Source organism: Glycine max, chromosome 4, assembly GCF_000004515.6.
Source record: "Glycine max cultivar Williams 82 chromosome 4, Glycine_max_v4.0, whole genome shotgun sequence".
Lineage (NCBI taxonomy): Eukaryota > Viridiplantae > Streptophyta > Magnoliopsida > Fabales > Fabaceae > Glycine > Glycine max.
This window is the reverse complement of record NC_016091.4, coordinates 49,845,887-49,867,842: the sequence shown is the minus strand read 5'-3', so window position 1 is coordinate 49,867,842 and position 21,956 is coordinate 49,845,887. Positions and strand designations below refer to the sequence as shown.

Genomic DNA, 21,956 nt, shown 5'->3' with positions numbered 1-21,956 from the left:
TAAAATAAATGTGTTGGAAAAAATTTACTTATGGAAGAGACCAACTCCAAAATTAAAACTAGACACGAAATTAAAACTAGACTGACAATGAGGTAGGAAGGGGAAGAGTATTGCCTCCCCGGTCCGACCTTGACTTCCCAACATAACTCGTACTTGACTTCTCAACATAACTCGTACTTGTATTTGACGGATTAAAATTTGTTATCTCATTTCTATACTTGTTGGGTATCAGGTATCTTCGTCCCCATCCCGTTTCCGGTTTAGATTTGTAAAAAAATTATATTAAAAATCTGATTTAAAAAAAATTAATTGTTATACATTTATTTTTAATTATTTGTATTTACAGAACATTTGTTTACAAAAATTATCAAGAAAAGAGTATTAAATTATATAAAAATTAACAAATAATTAATAAAATTTTAATAATTTCATCATGTGGGTATGCGAATGAATATGGGACAGATAGTGACATTCACATCCCCGATCTCAATTAAAAAAGTTGAGTAATCTTCGAATTCAAACCTGTATCTAGTCAACTCGAATATTCTCTATCAAAATTAAGATGGATTTAGATAGATACCCACAAGTATGATTTGATTGTCATGCCTAATTAAAACCAGGTACATTTGCCAGGTGCTACCTATTATTACTTATGGAAGAGACCAAGTCAGACTATTCCGAAATATATATTCATGAAAGGATAGCGAACCAAAGACTACGCCAAACAAAGGCGAAGGTTACGAGTAATAAGTATATGAATGGTTCTACTTACGCTGGTTCATTCCAATACCAAACTAAGGTCTTGCCCCGTTGTTCACGAACTCATACTTCAAAGACAAATTCTGCCGTATCAAATAAATTAAGGACAATACTTCCCTCTCAGACATTGACAATTATGATTTTAAAGAAGATATTTTTATTTATTTATTTATTTAATATACTTGTGTTGGCAGGGAATGATGCAAGCTTCAGATTAGGATTTCATACCAAATATTCAAAGCTCTTATCTCTAACACATGCAACGACTTTTACTTTGTACAACATAAAAGAAGTATTTTCTTCCATTTCTTGCGCGCCACGCTCACGTGGACACAACCTATATACTTGATTACCACATATCATTGCAACTTGTCTCTAATTAATATATAGCTATATACTATCTAAACATTATCGACGTGCAGATTATTTTCTCACTTTATAATAAAAATTTCTATAAGATTTGCTTTTAATCACTAGTTATGTATATATAGGCAGGCCCTCATACCCAATTTCAAATTAACTTGAGTTTAATGTAGTATATATTTTCCCTTTTGTACTTCTATAATCAAAACATATTTATAAAGCTCTTTTAAGTCAGGCTTTTCTTAAACCTTATTCGAATCACTTACAATGTTATAAACTGAACAGTTAACCACCCATCATTCAGCTTTCTAATCGTAAAAGAAAAGCATTGGGCTTTCTAACGTTTTTGAATTTTTGACTTTCTTGCCTTGTTATTCATATCCACCACTGTTTTTAGCTTAAATATATTAGATGCTTATGTGAATAAGGCAATTTTTATGTTTAATTATTGTCATTTTTTTGTTTTATATTTTTATATGTTTTTTTAACTTATTTTGGTCTCTTTTATGAATATGTTAATGGTTAGCAACATGTTTTACATCTCTATAAATATATTAGTTTTTTTATTACAACTTTTTTATTTTTATGTTTCTGTAAAATATAAGAATTTTGTTTTTAATCCCCGTCAGTGAATTTTTTTGTATATGATATTAGTTATTACATTCCTGCAAAATGTAGCAATTTATATTTTTAATCCTTAGCTAGCTAATCATAGGAATAATCAAATCAAGAGAATATTGCACGGAATAAAAAAAAATTATAAAACTAAAAAAATATATATTATATTTACACGGAATGGCAATGCGGATGGAACTAATCAAAAGACAAGTCAACGCCTGTTTTATATGGAATATAAATATATTGTTTTATATTTACAGTTAAATAAAACTTAATTTAAAATAAAGAATTTTCAAATACAGATTGGATTTGTATTAATTAATAGGGTTAATTATATTTTTAATATTTGAATTTGAGGCAAATTCGTTTTTTATCCTTGAAATTGAAAAAAAAAATATTTTAATCCCTAAAATTTTAAAAAATACACTTCTAGTCACTAAAATCAGACAATTTTAACAAACGTTGTGAAAAGTAGCATTTTAGTGTTGTAAACATTTGACACATGCCTATTTTTAAGGTAATACTACCACTTTTGTTAATGTGCATCAATAACTAAAAATATTTTTTAAAAAAAATATTTGAGGAACTAAAATATTTTTTTTTAAAAAAATAGATTCAAAATTGAATTTATCCTCAATTTTAAGGAATAAAAATATAATATTAATATTTGAGGAACTAAAACATTTTATTTTTAAAATAAAGCCTAACTAATATTAATATTAATACAAAAAAATCATTTTTTTTATATTTGTTGCTAGTTGCTACAACTTGCCTGTAGTTTTTTTTAAGTCAACTTTTCTGTAGTCTGAAAGTCCAAAATTAAAACCAGGTACATTTGCCAGGTGGTACCTATTATTACTTAGGGAAGAGACCAAGTCAGAATATATATATATATATATATATATATATATATATATATATATATATATATATATATATGCTAAACTAAATTAAACCAGCCTGCTTAATACCGCAAAAATGATAAAAAAAAAATCACAAGTAATTAACAAACTGCAGGCGTGAACAAAAACTAGAAGAATTTATTAACACTAAGTGCAAAAGGAAAGGCACAGTTATCTGCTTGATTTAATTACACAGAGATATTTCTTATGACGCCAAGAAATTAATTTAACTATAGCAGATATATATAAACAAAATGTATTTATCTATCAGACATGACACTCTTCCATCTGAACATCTTTAGCCTTCAAAGGCTCACTCACCATGATACACTTCAAGGTGATCCAACAAGGCAGATTTTTCAATATTCTGATGGTGGTAGGACTTGCAAACGAAATAGAGCACTGTTTGGATAACAAGTTGCAAGCAGGTACAATTGAGACAACAGCACCAAACACACCATTCCATAAATTGTTCTATCCACAGACCCCAAACTCCACCCTTGCACCACCGTTTTCTTGAACAGAAACTGTATCAACCCGGAAGAAATCATGAGCTTCAACGTTGGTCTTCATCATTGCTCTTACCCCGTACGTGTCTTCTTCCAACACGGTCACCACACTCCCACTTCCCAAATCACGGTTAAGTACACAAACCCCACGAAATACAACCATTACTGCAAAACAGGCATTTAACGATGATTGATAGTGATATTTAACGACGGTTTCAAACCGTCTTTATAATGAACGTCGTTAAAAGTTTACGACGGTATTAAAATAATCATCGTAAAAAAGCCGAATTTTTTAAAACGGTTCTAGATAAGAACCGTTTTAAAAAGTTTGCTTTCTAAAACGATCCAAACAAAAATCGTCTTAAAAAATTTATTTTCTAAGAAATTTCTAAGACGACCTAAATAAAAACCATTTTAAAAAGTCAACTTTCTAAGACGATCAAGAGAAGTCTTAAAATGACTTCTTTCTAAGACATGCTTTAAGTTTGGTTATGGTGGTTTTAAATGGGTAAAAGCACAATGGAAGTAGCAAATACCACTAGTCATTGAAACATAAGAGTAATTAGCAAGAAGCAAGAATCTAAATTTACATCGTACATAATCCAAGTCCTAGACAATGAGAAGGTTTCTTATAAAGCAAAAGTAGAACATAAAAAGGACCTAATATTTTCATTCCACAACAATAATAAAAATTAAAATCCTAAATGTTCCTCAATCTATTACCGTATCACTTGGAGAAAGCAGAATCATCTACTTTGATGCATTCACTTTCATTAATTCTTTTCATTTTGAATATAATGTATGTGTACGTTATGTCATTAGCTTAATCCAAGCTACTTTCACAAAACATCATATTTGACCATATTAGAAAACATTGTAGAAAGGAAGGTAGATGAGTTAAAATTCAAAAGCACTCTGCAACTCAGGGGTGATGGTTTGGCCCGGCATATTGAACCTGACAGATTAATACAATAACATAATTCAATTTTATACTCCAACTTAAAAAGCAAAAGAGATCCCAAAAATTATATCCAATAATCAGGTTACTATCACTACATCCAGCTAAGCTATGCAAAAATGAGATCCGAAAAACTATATCCAATAATCATGCACAAGAAGAATAAGAATCTCAACCAGATATGCAATAGGAAGCACTTCTCATATTTGTGTTTAGTTTCACAAAAAACAACATTGGAATTATGTAGAAGTTAATGGTGGACTATTTGTAATTTGCACTGGTGTCCAAAAAATAGATTATGGATATATGGATTAAAAAAAAAGGGCCAAACAGATTCTGGATATATGGATAAAAAGTATAGAAAAATAAAAAAAGAAATATATATTTCTAGTAGTGTATAAATGACTAAAACGATATCATATATATTTTGTCGTTCTATATAATTGTTTTCTTTTGAGATTATATTTAGGTTTCGTTTTCTCATATGATACGTATCCACCTCTGCTTCTTATACTAATATTTTTTTTAAGGTATATGCTATTGTGTATAGCACTTAACGGCGGGGGACAAACTTTTATAATTCTCTTGAAGCAATAAAAAAAAGGGGCATTTTGTCTATTTATCACTTAACTGATTTCGAGGTTAAGATTGTTCAAATTGCTGCTCCTCAACATTCATCATGTCTCCTAATGCTTGTAGATATTGGGCGGCAAAACTTCTTACGGTATTAATTAAAGAAATAAAAGTATAAATGAAAATGAAAATAGTTGCTATATTAAAAGCATATGTATAATTTGATGCCTATTTTGAAAATAACTAAAGAATCTTATTAATAATCTCTCTAAATATTTAAAATACTTATATACTCGATAAATTTTGTATTTTTTAATATGATATTTTTTAAAATATTTTTCTTAGCTAATAACCTTAAGGGTAACAGTTTTTATACCTTGTTTGCTCTTACAATTGAATTAATAGACGTCTTAAATCTTAATTAAACACGTCTTTAGAGAAGCAAACATGACATGCATTTGCCAAAGCATGGTGAGATTAGATGAAGTTTTTTTTTTTTTTTTAAGAAGAAGAAGTGATTAGATGGAGTTGATTAAGATGTTTCATGTTTAATAAAGCTGCTAGCTAGCTGTTTTCTTAACATATATTTTTATGTCGAATATCTGGCTTTTATATAGTGTAGTTAACTTCATTAATCGTTGATTCCACCATCAACGACGAAGACCAAGTTAACTATTGTATATTAGTTTGATCATTAACGTCTAAGCCTAAAACCCAGGCGAAGACTACGAATAAGAATATTTTTCAATAAATTATATATATCGCTTTGGTTTTGTCCTTCTTGAAATCACCATCAACGACGAAACGTTCTGCCCTTCTTGCAAGGTTCATTTTCTTGGACAATTACAAGTGACAACCTTTCAAATCCTTGAGAGCAATTGCCTGATTTCTACGCTTCATTAATACCGTTCTTTGTTTGCATGAAAGCTCGCATCTAATCATAAATTATAATCTATATTGTAATTAAAACTACTTTCATTTTTTAGGAATAAAAAAATTCTCATAAAAAAATTTTAAATACAAATTTTATAATAATTACTTAAAATTATATTTATGGTGATTTTTAATTGATTAAGAGGGTAAAAATTTGTATATTGATAATTATTAAATTTAAACTTATTTTCTTAAACTTAAAAAATATGTTTTATGATACATTTTTTAAAAGTCGTTTTTATAATATGTTTTATGATAATTTTTTAAAAGTCGTTTTTATAGTTTTCTTAGAAATAAATCAAATCAACAAACTTTTTTTGTTCTGAAATTAGTTATTATAAACTTGACTGAATGTCTATCTTTTTTTTTTCTTGGAAAATGCAAACAATCCGATTGATTATGACATATTAGTCTTTGGGTCTATATTACACAAATAAATAAGTATTCATTTTGAGCTAGTAATACATTCTTATCCCTAACTGTTTTTTTATTTTTTATTAGCTAAAATTGATTGAAAATAATAAAATTATGAGGGAAACACATTAAATAAGGAGTGAAGTTAAAAAAAAAAATTCTGATAAATTATGTTAAATAATGTGTTGTAAAAAAAAATTCATTCTTTATACAAATATTGAGAAACTAATTCATTCTATTAATTGATTGACATTAAAAGATGATATTATATATATAACTCAGATTGTACAATTTGTTACAAGTGAAGAACCAAACAAATTTGAATGGATAAATACAACAACTAAAAAGTAGATTACAATTGTTAGCACGTGTCAATCCCATGCCAACATGTGTATCATGCCATCTATTATGTTAATTAGCATGTTAGAGTTATATCATGACATCAATATGTTAATTAGAGTACTGTCATAAGTAAATGTCATGTAAGCATATTCCATTAAGAAAATGATGATACTGTAATAGATGGATTAAACTCTACGTAATTAAAGGCATGTTGGTAGGAGAAAATTTATTTCAAGCGGAAGATTATGAACTCTGGAAATGATGTTTTTTTTACATGAATAAAATTTGTTTAATTGAACAATTAAAATCTTTATATAAGTTTCCTATGAATTAAATAGTTACACATATTTTTATCTATTATTTTAAACATTTATTATATTATGTATTTTAATAAAAAAAATAATATGATATTTTTTATTGTAGCAAAAGAAAAATTAAACTTGAAAAAGTAAAATTTTCATCACTTATGGAAAAAATTTCGTAAGAAACTAATTAAAAAATATTTTCAGAAAACATTTCTTTTCTAGGAATGTTATTTTTTTAAAAAATACATATCAAATATGAAAAACTAAAATTTTCAACTTATGATTACAAGGAACCAAAAAATTTTCTCCAAAAAATTTTCTCCTACTAAACGCAAGTGCTATCAAAGTCAGTTGATTGGTTGGTTTATCCTAATAATACCATACTATTTAACTCTAATGGTGTAAAAATTATATTATTATTATTATTATTTAATCATGAAATGTTATGTGTGGCAAAATTATTAATTTTTATAATAATTTTTTAATTAAAAATCATATTTAAGATTATTTTTAACTAATTAATAATGTAAAAAATGACATTAATAATATATCAAAATTAAAATAAGACTTTAATTTTAATACATACATTATTAGTATAAAAAAAGTTATTTTATATTATTAATTAATTAATGTTGTTCGGTATAATGTTGTGTTTATTTATATATGCTCCAAAATTGGATTTTCTTTTTACTCAGGAGTTCGACACCACCTATGACACAACAATGCCTTATTACAATTGAATATTTTAACGGGAATCACTTTGTGTAGGTATACAATATTTACTTAAGAGACTTTCTAGTATTGCAAACATTAATTGATTTGTTAACTAACTCAATTATACCATGTTTCTATGATAATATAGAAGTTTTTAAAGGACGTTTGTCCCTTGTCTCTTATTGCCCCACAATGGAGTACACATTGCACGCATGAAGTTCATTCATGATAGAGACCATACCTGCGACACATAAAAAACTCAACTCATTGATGTTTCATTCAACTGCAGGATCTCAATTTCTAGTAGACATCAACTTTTTTTTATATTAAGTATTGTTATGAGTATTCATTTGATACTTGGCAAAACTCTAGCTAATGTTTTTATTCAATTAATGTGGATTATAAACTTTGCTAATTATGTTTGGTAATTGTTGTACGTGATTCATAGTGTGTTGTCAATCTTTTAATGAGGTCCTTAACAATTTAGCAAAAGTTATGGTTGACAAACAAAAATAACAACGAAAACATGATTATGTTTTTTTTTTACAAAACAACTTACAAAATGGAAATATATTTCCGTTGTGGAGGTATACAACAGAAACATATCTCTGTTTTGTTAGAGAGCACAAAAAAAAATTACACAACCGAAACATGTTTCCGTTATGCATTTTTAAGGGGGCAATTTTGGAATATGGACAAAGAGCACGTGGGTAGTACCATTAGCAAAAGTATTATGTGCCAATAACAATTCCCATTTTCTATGTCCCTTCCGAGCTGAGTCGGCGTTGCCTAATTTAGGTTGTCATTTAGTGCACTCAAAAATTGCTTCTTTCACCTCTTTTTTTGGCTTCTGAATTGGTCAATTTGAGATATTAAATTACATTCTGAATTGATTACATGTTTTTCTTCCAAAATGACCGATATGAAAGGAAAGAAAAACGTTTCGGAAAGATGTGGGAAGCAAAGAAAAAAAACATTTCAAAAAGATGTAGGAAGCAATTTTAGGGTGCAGGAAGCAACAACCCCTAATTTATGTGAGCTTGTCTCGACCCAAAAGTATAAGCCTTGGGGTATGGTTATTGCTTCCTGCATTTCCCTTTTTTTTTTCTTTCAAAATGTAAAATTATATTTTATTATGCACTCCTTTTTTTTATTTTTAGAATAATGATTCTAGAGGGCCCAAAGACATTCTAGAAAGACTGCAGAGCGTTGTTACGCGCATCCAACAGAATTACTAGTACTAGTACACCTAACAATTGTGCATGATTCCTGTTTTGCCCTTCCGTAAAATTGATACGAATTGAGAATCCATAAGCCTCATAAGGACCCGTATCGTATGAGGCTTATGCATTGCCCACCCGTAAGTGGCTCAAACAATTTTTAAAAAAATATATTTTACTAATTAATTTAAAATTAATGATTTAAACAGGAATAAAAAACTTGTAACTTTCGCATATTAGTATAACACTCTAACCAATTAAACTAATAGGTCAATTATATTATAAAATAATTAATGTCGTTATATATAATACTTAAATTTTTAATATATATTTAATATGCATGTAAGTTTAAATAATAAATTTTGTGATAATTAATTTTGATATAATAATTAATATATTTACATATATTAATTATATATTAATTATAATGATCGTCCGTATAAGCTTAATCTAACTCCTCAGAGCTAGCTCCAACCAAAAAACTTTTGGCATCATCCTTTAGTAAGTGGAGCAATGTAGGAAATTTAATTTATTGAAGCAAACAAAATCAGTAATAGAACCATACACTGTGACACCGACACACAGATACAGATAATTGGCTCTGAGACTTTCAATAACTTCAAAATATGTAGATCCAATGTCTAATAAGAAGAGCCCGTGACTAATGGACCATTTTTATACTCCCACTACACAACACATACCAAACATAGGAACAATTGATCTACCAAGCCAGCTCACTCCCACTTTGCTTCACAAAACTATAGTGATTAATAAATATATATAACAGCTTCATATAAAAAAAGTACATACATGAGCACACACTAACATTTACTAATGCTAGCTAATTGACCATTAACTTAATTTTCACTTCAACTCAAGAAGTATTAAGCACCATCACACTGCATTAATGGCAACTTTCATCCCAGATTCGCAGTGACCAGGGTAGTTGCATATGAAGTAGTTCTGCCCTCTTGCTAGTTTGATTTGGTCCTTCCCTGAACTGAACACTTTAGCACCCCCTGGCGTTTTGCAGCTGTTGTATCCACTTCTGTCCACAGCAACCACATTGTGGGTCGTTGAATCATAATTGAAGACTGCAACAATTACCACATTCAGAAAATTAACAAAATGATACATGATGAAGAGTATAACAACGGATCCCTATTTCCTGCCGTCGGAGAAACAAACATTCACGGTCAGACAATAAGAACCATCTGATAAAGATATGACTGTTCATAAATTCTTACAATAAATAAATAATCTGAGAGATCTAATTCAATCCCAACAATTAATTCAAGAGGTGAGGATTATTCTTTATTTATATATTTTAATTTGACTTTATTTTTAGATGATGTGAGACTTAAATATTTCTTAATATAAATCATTTTGATAAATTCAACTTAAAAATATTTTTAAAATATCGACTACATGACAATAGAAAATTCAACTTAAAAACAATTTCTCTAACACATTTTTTATTATATGTTTTACATGTTAAAATTTATTGAAAATTATAAAATTATGAGTAAAAAGTATAAAAAGATAGACTTATAAAAAAAATGTGTTACTAACATTAATTTTTGAAGTGACATACAAGGAGTGGAGTACTAATTAAATTTACTTACTTAGGATATCACCAGCTCTGAATCTTTTTCCTTTGGGCCAAGCATTAGTGTTGAAGGTCCATCCCCCAGGTCCTCCAACGGTGTAAGTTGCTGCATCAGCACGTTCCAAAAGAACCAAAAGGCACAGTAGTGAAACCACAGTGACCACAATAGGTAAAGATGCACTGCCTCTTCCCTGAGACATTCTCGTAGTGCAGACCTTAGGTTGTAGTGTTGTGTTGCAAGGTTGAAGGCTTATCCCTTTAATAATGGGATTGATTGTGTCGCATTATGGGCCTTGAGATTGTTTTATATATAAATGGGGACACAGTGTACAGACAGATGGATGGTTTTTCTTTAATAATTAAGGTCAATTAATTCAATAATTAGTTTGTTAAAAGATGGATGCAACTACGAGGTACCTCATGATAACTGCCACCTTCGACATTTTAACCTTTCAATTGTATGATGAGGTGGGGTCTAAATAAATAGTAACTGGGTCTATTTTGTGCCCTAGGCATTGGACACATTTTGTGAACTTTATTTATATAAATGCAATTTTAAAAATTTAATAGCAATACCAATACCACTGCTTATACTAGCTTTAGCAGTCCCCCAATTAATAACCTCCAGGTACACAATAGCTGAGTTTTTAAGTATATATTGTAAGAGTTTAATTTTTTATTATGTGTATGGAAAAAAATTGTAATTGAAAGAAGTAAAATTTATTTTAGTGATATTTACGGTTTGAAAAAATGTTCTTCAACTATTGATTTTGGCCTAAACCATAACAAAAATATTAAGACCAAATATCATCATGACTTTTAATTTTATTATGAAAATATCCATAAAAATAAATGATTAAAGTGGAGGGTATAATTTTTTTAACTAATGTATTGACTTATATTTTTAATAGTCGAATAAATATATCCCCTTTTATACAAATTAGTAAATAGTAAATATCATATTAATAGACTTCTTAATAAATTAAAAGAATAAAAAACATTAACGATCAATACATTTAAAAAGTGATTCTAATTAGTTTCTGAAGACATCTTATCTAAAACCTTGCCATAATATTTTAATGAGTAATTATTTAAATCTAAAATAACAATTTAGTACATAAGCAAGTCAATTATTATCCTCAAAGAGACAAAAATAACAGTGCCTAGTGAATGGCTAGGCTAGGTGCTGTGTGTGGTGGGGAATAACCAGTGCCCCTGAAAAGATGGACATAAATTTAATTGAAAAATTAGTCGCGTGAATTTTGGGGGATTAACGGAGGAGATTATGGCAAGGTTTTGGATAGGAAGAAATGATTAAAGCAATTAAAGTAAGGAATGGCAACGTTGACTACACAACTTTGATGAAGTTGCTGTAAACTTACACACCCGTGAAGCCTTCATTGGACAGCACTTGTTTGTGCCAGCCGCTTATCTATCTATCGTTGTCGACTCTCTGACACTACTGACCTCACCTCAAGTATATATATATATATATATATATATATATATATATATATCATGCCCTTTTGGGCTTCCAGAAAGACCTTAACAGATTACTTTAACATTTTTAATATTTAAAAATTTTGAATTCATGTTTTAATTGTATATGTGCATATTTCACTTAATAATAAAAATATATTAAAATAGTAATCAAGCTTAGTTAATAAATTTGCTACACTAGCCGATAGCACTGTAGCAAACTTTGAACCCATCCTATTTCAGTTGGTACCTTTTTGCAATCATTGATCCCCCGGAAGCTTGCAAACAATTGGGGTGTGTTTAGATTGTGATTTGACTTGATAAAAAAACCTTAAATGCAATATAGGTTTCCTTATTTTGTTAAATCTTGATCATCTAATTTTAAAATAAATATATTTGATTTTTTTATTTTTAAAAATTCATAATTTTGATTCAGTGTTTAATTTTGTTTACATTTATTTCTTTTGTTTCTTATATTATATTTTGATTAATTAAATAATTTATTAATAATATTTTAAATAAATATGTAAGATCTAGATTCAATTAGATTAAAATAAAAAAATAATATATACATATAAAATTAAAGATTAAATTAAATTGTGAATTGTTTAAAAAAGAGATGAAGTATTTCTATTTTAAAATGGACGACTAGAATTACATCTTAAGAAAAATAGGGAGAATAATTATATTTAAGCTTAAAATAAAGTTTTTTTCACTTACTCAAATAGTAATTTTGAATTTTAAATTATACTCCAACAGATTTTAATTTTAATTTTGTCAAATAAAATGTTAGTGAATAAAATTATTTTAATATTAGGATACGTTTGATTTACATAAATTTAAGAGATAAAACAACAGCAAATTACTTGTTTTACCTTTGATTTTAAAAAGACTTACAATACAACAAAAATAAAGAGTAGAACAACATAAAAGAAGTCAGATAACATAAAATAAAAATGTAAAATCTTGTTACTTACTAAATCGGACAACTCTTAGTTCCAAGTATAAAACATATAAAAAAAAAACAAAAATTGCTGTGATTGTGTATATCTTGTATGGACAGTTACCATTTTTTTTTTTTTGAGGATTTCTGCATTGTTACTGATATACAATTTTAATTTTTTTATAGCCAAAAGTTGAAAAAAAATTACTTCTTTTATTAGCAATTCTATTTACCATAAAATCAATTTTAAAACCCTAAAATTTAAAACAAACCAGTTCAGTTACTGTATTAGCCGGCTTTGGTTCTCAAACTAATCAAGTATATATGTAAACGAGTTTTCTAAATAGCTAGAAAATTTTAGAGAAATCAATAGATTCCTGCTTTCTCCAACATCATATTACTTTTCTTATTTTCTAAACAGGATTTTGTTACTAATCGTAAATAGACACATGTTATTAGACAATTATCTCAGCAGGTGATTTTACATTATTGAAATCTTATCTTCTCTTGAGGATTTTGAGCAGCCAGTCCCATGATGTGTGAATTAAACATAAATTCTTGCTGGCTGATATATATATATATATATATATATATATATATATATATATATATATATATATATATATATATATTGATAAATATACAAATGCGCGTGTTTAACGGTCATCATTTCAATTTACGTCCATCTAGCTAGTCTTTGGGAGGAAAAAAAAGATACTTTGGAACAAAGAAAGAGATCCTTTTACAGAAAAATTAAAAGCAAGTGTGAAACAAGACCACTGAGGGCATTGCTGCAATGTTGCTTGAGAGAGACCACTCCTTTTCTATTGGCCTCTTATTCTTTCCTTCATCTCATCTCTAGCTTTGTTGTTCTTTTCTTTCTTCGCTTTGCTTATATGCATGATTATGATCAGCCATCTAAATGGAAATTAGACATGGGTGATGTGGTCGGTGGTGGTACCCAAGTGCTTTCGGTTAGGTCACAATTTCGATAGTTAGAGTTAATTAATTATATATATTAGTTCCTTTAACTATGTCAAAAGGCAAGAAATACACATTGATATTGGATGAGAAAATGAAAGAAATTAGATCATACTTTATACGGAGGGAAACAGGCCGGTAGCCATAAAAATTGACACCCCTCTTGCCTAGCTAATTAAGTCAAATATCAGCGAATAGTATACATCAATCAGAAATTTAATTCTGAGGTTATCAATATAATTTTACTATTTTAAACAGGAGCAAGGTACATGAAAAGAATCCTATATGTGGATATCACTCTTCAAAGTGTTTGCAAATTAGTATGTGTCATGCGCAATGCATTTTTAAAAAATTCAAAAGAAAAAGGTTTGACATTATAGAAATATATCTATAATTAGTTCAAGTAAAGTCATGTCTCCTAGTGGGAATTCAAATTTAATTCAGTACCTTGTTAATAAATTATGCTATTTGAAAGTGTTATCAATCTGCAAATTGAAGCAAACAAGATATATAGGTTTCTCCTATATCTTTATTGAAGAACCACTATAAAGTTTGATAAGCTAAAGTGCATGCTTGCTTTATTCTATTTAGTTCCATAAAGTCAGTACAACTTTTTTATAGTGGAAGAAAAAGATAACTGTAAAGATAAATAGTAGGAGTTTATATCCGTGCTCCTTATATTATCCTCGTGGAATTGAACTGATAATTTTGTAGATTGAAAATATCTCTCCCGGGTCAAGATTTAGAACAGTACTTCATTCTATATAGTATTTGACTGTAAAAAAAAAATCTAACTGGTACAAATCTCAAGATAAGACTATTTCAAAATGAAATTGTTCTCAAGGTGAATGAAAAGATTCTTACCTACTATCAAATCAATTTAATATATATTATAATTTGAAGCTAAATTAAAAAATAAATATATCTTTTTCATTTTTTTAAAGTCTTGTTAGATTGAAGATTGCTTATGTTTCCAAATTGACAGATTCTTTAGAGCAATTCGATCAACAATATAATTTTCTATCCAGACTCTTATATTTCTATCCCCAAGACCTATATAGCTACATATGTCAAAGATAGTGGCTATGACTAGAAGCTATGATGCAACGAATGCTGCAATTTAAAGAAAAACATTAATACTATATATTTTATATATTAATAATAGGTTAAACCAGAAGGAAAAGCTGTGATTGGGAATTACATGAGTGTGCATGTGTGACACTTGATTTGGATGGAGAATTCTACTTGACTCATACATAGAAAGCAATCTTTCACTATTTTATTTTGTACTTGCCAACTGCCGGCACGGTGGCACTAGCTATTTTAATTGTTAACGGAAAATTTGGAGGTTTTTTAGTTTATTTTGTTCTAGAAGAATGACACACCTTGTTTGCAAGAAAAAGTATTTAAAAATTAAGTGGATGATTGATTATATATATACATATATAATCCTTTTAGTCCTAATTTTGTTTTTATTTATGATTTTGTTTTCTAAATTTTTTGCTAATTGGTCAAAATCTTTCAATTTTTTTTCCGTTCAAAATTTTGATTTTTTTGTTGTCCATCTTCGCCTTTAACTGCATACGTGTCCAAACATGTGTTGAGTCTTCCATTGCCATGTATTCAACTTGATAAATTCCACATTGACGTATATACAACATGACGTTATATTATTGGTCACGTGTATGAACACGCAAGCAAATAACAAAAAAAAAATTATAGGACTTTGACGGATTAACAAAAAGTTTAGAAAAAAAATATCAAAAATTCAAAAACTAAAAATATAACTTATCCTAAAAAATTATCTAATAAATTTTTCAAATTATTTAATAATTTTTTATGAGTTATTTAATTTGTTAATAAATTTGTTAAATAATGTACTAATGTACTATTTTATAATAAATTTAAATATATTTTTATTCCATAAAAATATAATTAAATTTGATATTAATTCTGAAAATATTAATTTTTAATTTATAAATTTTATGTTTTAAATATAACTGTTGTCATTATTTACATTAGTAAAGTAACATGCATTTAGTCATGTTACATCAACAACCATACTAGGGTGACAAGTGACATGGAATGTCTACATGTATACTATATTATTATAAATTGGTGATAAAAAAATACTATTTTTTAAAAAATAAGTTATGATGATGAAAGCTATTTTTTAAACAAATAAAACTAAATTTAGCTATATTTAAAGGAACTAAAAATGTTTTATAATAATAATATACAATTTTTTGGCATCATTATACAAAAATATTTTATCATGTCACATTTTTTAATTCAACTTAATTTAATTAAAATTTTACGTGCAATTTAAATTAGTTAACAATGATTTTGTTAGGGATAAGAAAAAATGAATTTTATCATGGTATTGATATGATTAATTTTTGTTAGAAATCATAACTATACATAAGATAAAATTATTTTTTTTAACATAATTTATTTCATATTCAACCATCAAGATTCAAATATTAAACTACTTAATGAAAGAACATAAATAGATATTATTTATACCTATGATTATTGGTAACTTATTAATAAACGGATTCAGTTCCACACATTTTAAGTGAGTTAACATTGAAAATGGTAGTTCGTAGTTGGGTCCTGCCTCCATGGGGTTGTGTGGTTGGCTTACCTTTTTTCTTTCCTGAAGATTTAGTACGTAATACATAAAAAACTAATTCTTAAACTTTATCTTTTGACGTACTATAACAATAATGAGATTTAAGTTAGAATCTAATGCAGAATCGGATTCTTGTATTCTGATGTTTTAACACAGCTTGGGTTAAAGCTGTTGACACTAATAAAATGATATTTTTGCTGATAAAAAAAATTTAGAATCTCATGTAAACTACCTAATATTTTCATTATTAAGTTAACGCAAGTGAGCTTTTAAACATCATTTAAACATCTTAGACACCAAGTGCTTTGAGCTTGATAATATATCAATTATTGCTATTATTTTAGCTTATATATTATTAAAAAATAATTCGTTTGTTTTATATAATTAAAACCACTGAATGTTTTGATTTGCTTATTATCCAATTAATCCATGGCGCGAGGGAATGAATATTATATTACAGTTACCATACAAAGAAATAACATTAATTAAAACGCGTACAGTTCATGGTTTCATTTGTTTGCTCTACATTTTAGTTTCCAAACATTCTAATATAAGTTTTTCTTTAGTATCTTTCCATATTATCATTTTGTTATGGATATAAGGTTTATTGACATTAGCGAGGATGTTTATTTTGCTAATACCTCACTAGAACCATTTACACACTATGTTTCCTTTTGCACAAATTTAATTGTGAAATGGATGCCTAAGTCCATCAACTGCTTGCACGTTTAGCACTAAAGCATAAACTTATTTACATATTTTGAAATATATGTTTTTAATAATTAACTTTTTTAATAACACACCCATTGAAAACATCTTTTATACGTTATTCATGGCCTATAACATATACTAATACTTTTTTAATTTTCACACTCCTTCTCTTTACATTTTATTGGCGTATGTCCAAATATGACAGTTATGGCATCATTGTTTGATTTCAGTGACCATTTTACGTCAGGTAATGTGTCTAGAATAGAAGGAAAAAATAATATTTGGGTAGTTGCAACTTCGCAGGATACGATATATATATATTCATAATTATATATTTATTTATTTATTCTTAAAAATTAGTTAATTAAATATATTCATAGGTAGCGATTTATTTGTTCAATTCATATGAAAACAAACGAAGTTAAAGTGCATTACATTTTTAACCAACTGGAATCATAAATAATACTTAAGTCAGCTCTGGTTCATCGAGGATAAAAACAGACAGTAAAATCAGTGATATAAGAACTCTTTTGTAATAATATGATGGATAAAAAAATTTCTAACGAAAATAATAATAATAAAATTTGTGTCATTTTTTAGAGAAATTTGATAAAAAAAAATATAAAAAAATAATTTATATGTATCTATACTTAAATAATAAATATTGTTAGGAAAAGTTAATTATTTTAAAAATCAAACTACCTTCTAAAATATTAATCCGGCATACGAATTCAATAACTGTATAGGATACCAGTAAGATTTTTTTGGCTATAAAACAAACGAATTTAATAACCGTTCTTATGACAATTAGCTAGGTAGAAGGCACTGGCTCGCAAGAATCAATACAAAAAAATACACTTTGGCTCGCAATGTGTATATTATGAAATCTATCTCTGTTATGAATTAATTTTCAACTAATTAAACATTATGGCGTGTTTGTAAAACATAATAGTAAATAGATACAAAAACAACAGTCTCATCAAAAATGAAATGATAATTTTGAAATATCAAGCAGCATGTGTTCTGCAAAACTAAGAAAACATCTAAAGTGATATCATTCAAAACCATTAAGTGATTAGAGTGATTATATTTGCACAACTAAAAATTTTAAACACCCTATCAATAATTATCTTTTCTCTTTATTTTTTTTTTCTATCACACTACATTATCAATTAAATCAGTCACTCTTATCTCTTCTTTCTTTCTTTCTCTTTCAAGTTGTATGTAAACAAGTCAAGGTTGTCCAATAAATATTTTTCTTATAATTAACCTAACCGTACTCACTGGTTCTCATAAAAATAAACAACTACAAATAAAGTATAAGAAACAGCTATGCTATACCTTATTTAATCTCATTTATGAACCTGCTTTCCTAATATGAGATTCTACGTACAACAAACACAAGTAGCAATGACTAATATTCAGAAATCATCATCATCAATTTCGTGAATTGTTGAGCAAGGAAGAATTAATGCATGCATTGTATTCATTAAGAAGTTGTGTACACCTACACACTTGATCACAATCTCCCAATTAGTATAACATATACATGCAAATATGGCATAAAAGATAGCTGTATCTGGCACCCATCCAGTTTTATTCTTAGTGAGAGCTTAGAATCGAAGTTGTCATTATATATATATATATATATATATATATATATATATATATATATATATATATATATATATATATATATATATATATATATATATATATATATATATATATATATATATATATATATATATATATATATATATATATATATATATATATATATATATATATATATATATATAGCATAAGAGGGTGAGATGAGTGTTTTATTATGAGAGAAAAGATGAGTAAATAACAATCCTTAGATCAAAATAGAAGGTTCAAATTTAAATATGTGTGAGAGAGCTAATATTAGATACACATGTATCTAATATTATTAATTAAATCTTCTCATCTCTCGTAATAAAACACTTCTCTCACCTAATATGTCCCTATATATATTTTGATTTAAAGATTATTATTTAATTTTTTTACCTCTCATGATAAAATACTTCTTTCATCTAATATGTCCTATATATATATATATATATAAAGACAGTTAATGTCTTCAAATTTCAATACCTTATATATGCACTTACTATATATTCATACAGCTCCAACTCCAAGCCACGCGCAACAAACGTGTATCTCACACTAATCATTCACTACCCTTAATCAGATCATCAATACTCAAAGCTTTATTCCTCAAACGGGGACAAGAAAATAAAATTAAAGTTATGAACAACAACAACAACAAAAAAGTTGGAAAATTTTCACTCTAAACACAACCTGATGAAACGTTGAAAAGGCCTCATAATTACGATAGCCTTTACTGCAAAACTAAACTAGCTAGAATTGCTATTTGCTAAACGCTAGAATCCATAATATATGGAAGAGTGAAAACTAGAAAGCTAAACAAACTACAGATCATATATATATATATATATATATATGAGTATCATACGAAGTTAAATAATTAAACCTTTTGATTGGTCGTCATTATGATGAAGAGACACCAACACCAAGAAAATCAATGAAAGGAACTTCTTTGGGCTCGACATTGGTCTCATCTTCATTTGTTTGTTGTTGTTGATGATCTTTCTCCGTGGAAGCCTTCAACTTGCTGAATGTGGATGATGAGTTATTATTATTATTATCACAGAAACTCATCAAGTCCCTCTTTATGATCCTTCCATCATGATGATCAGAAGAACCAAGGAAAGTTCTAAAAGGACTTGTTGGAACAACTCTCTTGTAGTTGGGAAGAGAGAATGCGGGATTTGGATAAATTCTGTAAAGAAACGATCTATCTGAGCTTCTGGAACACTCTGAGAGATAAACACTAGAAGAACGAGAAGTGTTGAAATAGTCTCTCGCGCCTTTTGTGGTGGTGGAGGTGGTGGTTGGCACAGAAGCAAAATTCCAAGACGCCAGAGAAGTACTAGAGGTAGTATCTGACACTATCCTATAATTATTATCATCATCCTTATTGTTATCGAGGCTTCGAAAGTCAAAGAATCTTCCATTCTCTAACCCAAATCTCGTAGTACTAAACAACATGTCTTGATGATGAGATTGTGGTGTTGTTCTTTTTTCGAGGAACGTGTTGTTGGAATCGTTGTAAACGTCTTGGAAGCTTCTCTTCCCACATAGCTTGGACTGTTCCCTTTGTTTTCTCGCCATTATAACGTGCCAGTGGTTCTTCACAGCATTATCGGTTCGACCGGGGAAAAGTCTCGCTATGAGTGCCCACTTGTTCCCGTGAATGCGATGAGCCGCGAGTAACCTCTCTTCTTCCTCTTCCGTGAATGGCCTTCGGTTGATTCTTGGATCAAGCTGATTGAACCACCTTAATCTGCAACTTTTCCCTGATCAAGGAATCGTATGATTAAGGTTTTGTTAATCAAGACACAGAGACATGCATGATTTTTATATACATATTAAATATATAGTTCTTAAGGAATTAATCAAGTTGGCTCTAGCTAGGTGCAATAGTAATATTAATTTAAGCTAATTAATAATAAACCCTTGAATTAGATCTTCCACTATTCCACTAAATTTTTTATTAATTAACAAGGAGGATGCTAAGTTGATAATTATTAATCCAATTATATATACGTATGAGATTGATATGGATTAATCCTATGATATGTATTTATGTGTACCTGATCTTCCTTGGAGCTTTTCAGCGATTGAATTCCAGTTTTGGGCACCATATTGTTCAACAAGTTGTCTAAGTTTTTCATCCTCAGCGGGTCTCCAGTGGCCACGGGGACAAGTCCTGGTGTCTTCACCAGCTGAAGAATCCTCCATGGGAATGATGAAGAAGAGAGGGGTAGCGATAATATTATGTTGAAGATAGCAAGCGGCGAGAAATCTTGAACATCAAGCACATAAAAGAGAAGTCTCGAACAAGATATATAGGAAAGGAGAGGGGTTGGTTTAGGGTTGTGGATGGTAAGTCACTTTTGTTGTCTTCACACGACAGATTGTGCCCTCTCTACATGTACTTAAATAGAGACCTTATATTATACTATCTCATTAGCTATTCAACTTCTTTATCAAATTCCTCTTTACCTTTCACAAGGAACATAGATTTCGTAACGCATATTATTACCCTATCATTTATTTACAAGACATAATATATAATAAATTTATTTATTATTGTATCATATAATCACAAATTATATTAATAATGATTTTTTATTAATTAGCAATTTGTTTTGTCACTATCAGTGTATTACTATTAATTAAAAGAAAAAGGAAATTAAGTTCCTACTGCTGTTCCTTTTCAAATTCCTTCAATTATTATATAAACCATCGCACCACGTTAATAATCAGATCCACTTGTTTGGTTACCGTAGAGTTTTTATTAAAGGGACGTCTCTCCTTGATCGAAGACTGTGGTTGATTTCCCACATCAGGTAATTGCGACCTTGATAAAATGAAGCGGTTTCTAAGCAATATCGATAGATAAAGTTGTTGGAGAATTATCAATCTTAAAAAATTATTATTTTGCAAAACAAATTCCTTCCAAAAAATTTCTTTCTATAATTAATGGTGGTACAAATTAACAACATGTGAAGGGTATAGCTTTTTATGTGTCTTGTATACAGGATAGGTAGCACATTTGTGTATGTATTTTTAAATATTTTCTAGTAGTACTGTAATTAATATGTTAATTTTGTGCTTCTGTTAAAAAAATAATATTGCAATTGTAGTTGAAATAATATAAAAAAAGAATCTTAGTAATTGGGGGATAATATTCACCTATATTTTCTTATAAAAGAAATTATTTTTTCATCAATTTAACTTTTTTTCTTTCGACGTTCATCCAACTATTAATTCTAGGAATTCATGCCTTAACACGTGATTAATCGATATAGAATTATTTTAACTTAACTAATAATCTTGAATTTAAGTCATAGGTATATCATTTGCATTAAATA

General features: G+C 28.2%; 2 protein-coding genes and 1 pseudogene across 2 annotated transcripts; all 3 read right to left on the bottom strand.

The window, feature by feature from the left end:
* Positions 1-2,760: 2,760 nt before the first annotated feature.
* On the bottom strand, positions 2,761-3,304 carry LOC113001436 (uncharacterized; annotated as a pseudogene).
* A 5,822-nt stretch (positions 3,305-9,126) lies between these two features.
* Positions 9,127-10,505, bottom strand: LOC100788635 (basic blue protein). The gene is made up of 2 exons (XM_041015061.1): positions 10,236-10,505; positions 9,127-9,704 (listed from the first exon to the last, which is right to left on the bottom strand). Exons 1-2 carry the CDS (start codon positions 10,417-10,419, stop codon positions 9,505-9,507), a joined length of 384 nt encoding a protein of 127 aa, XP_040870995.1. The 5' UTR covers positions 10,420-10,505; the 3' UTR covers positions 9,127-9,504.
* Positions 10,506-19,204: 8,699 nt separating this feature from the next.
* LOC100817328 (transcription factor CSA) lies at positions 19,205-20,988 on the bottom strand. Its single transcript, XM_003522509.4, has 2 exons — positions 20,673-20,988; positions 19,205-20,375 (listed from the first exon to the last, which is right to left on the bottom strand). The coding sequence occupies exons 1-2, from the start codon at positions 20,818-20,820 to the stop codon at positions 19,507-19,509; spliced, it is 1,017 nt and encodes a 338-aa protein (XP_003522557.2). The 5' UTR covers positions 20,821-20,988; the 3' UTR covers positions 19,205-19,506.
* Between the last annotated feature and the right edge of the window lie 968 nt (positions 20,989-21,956).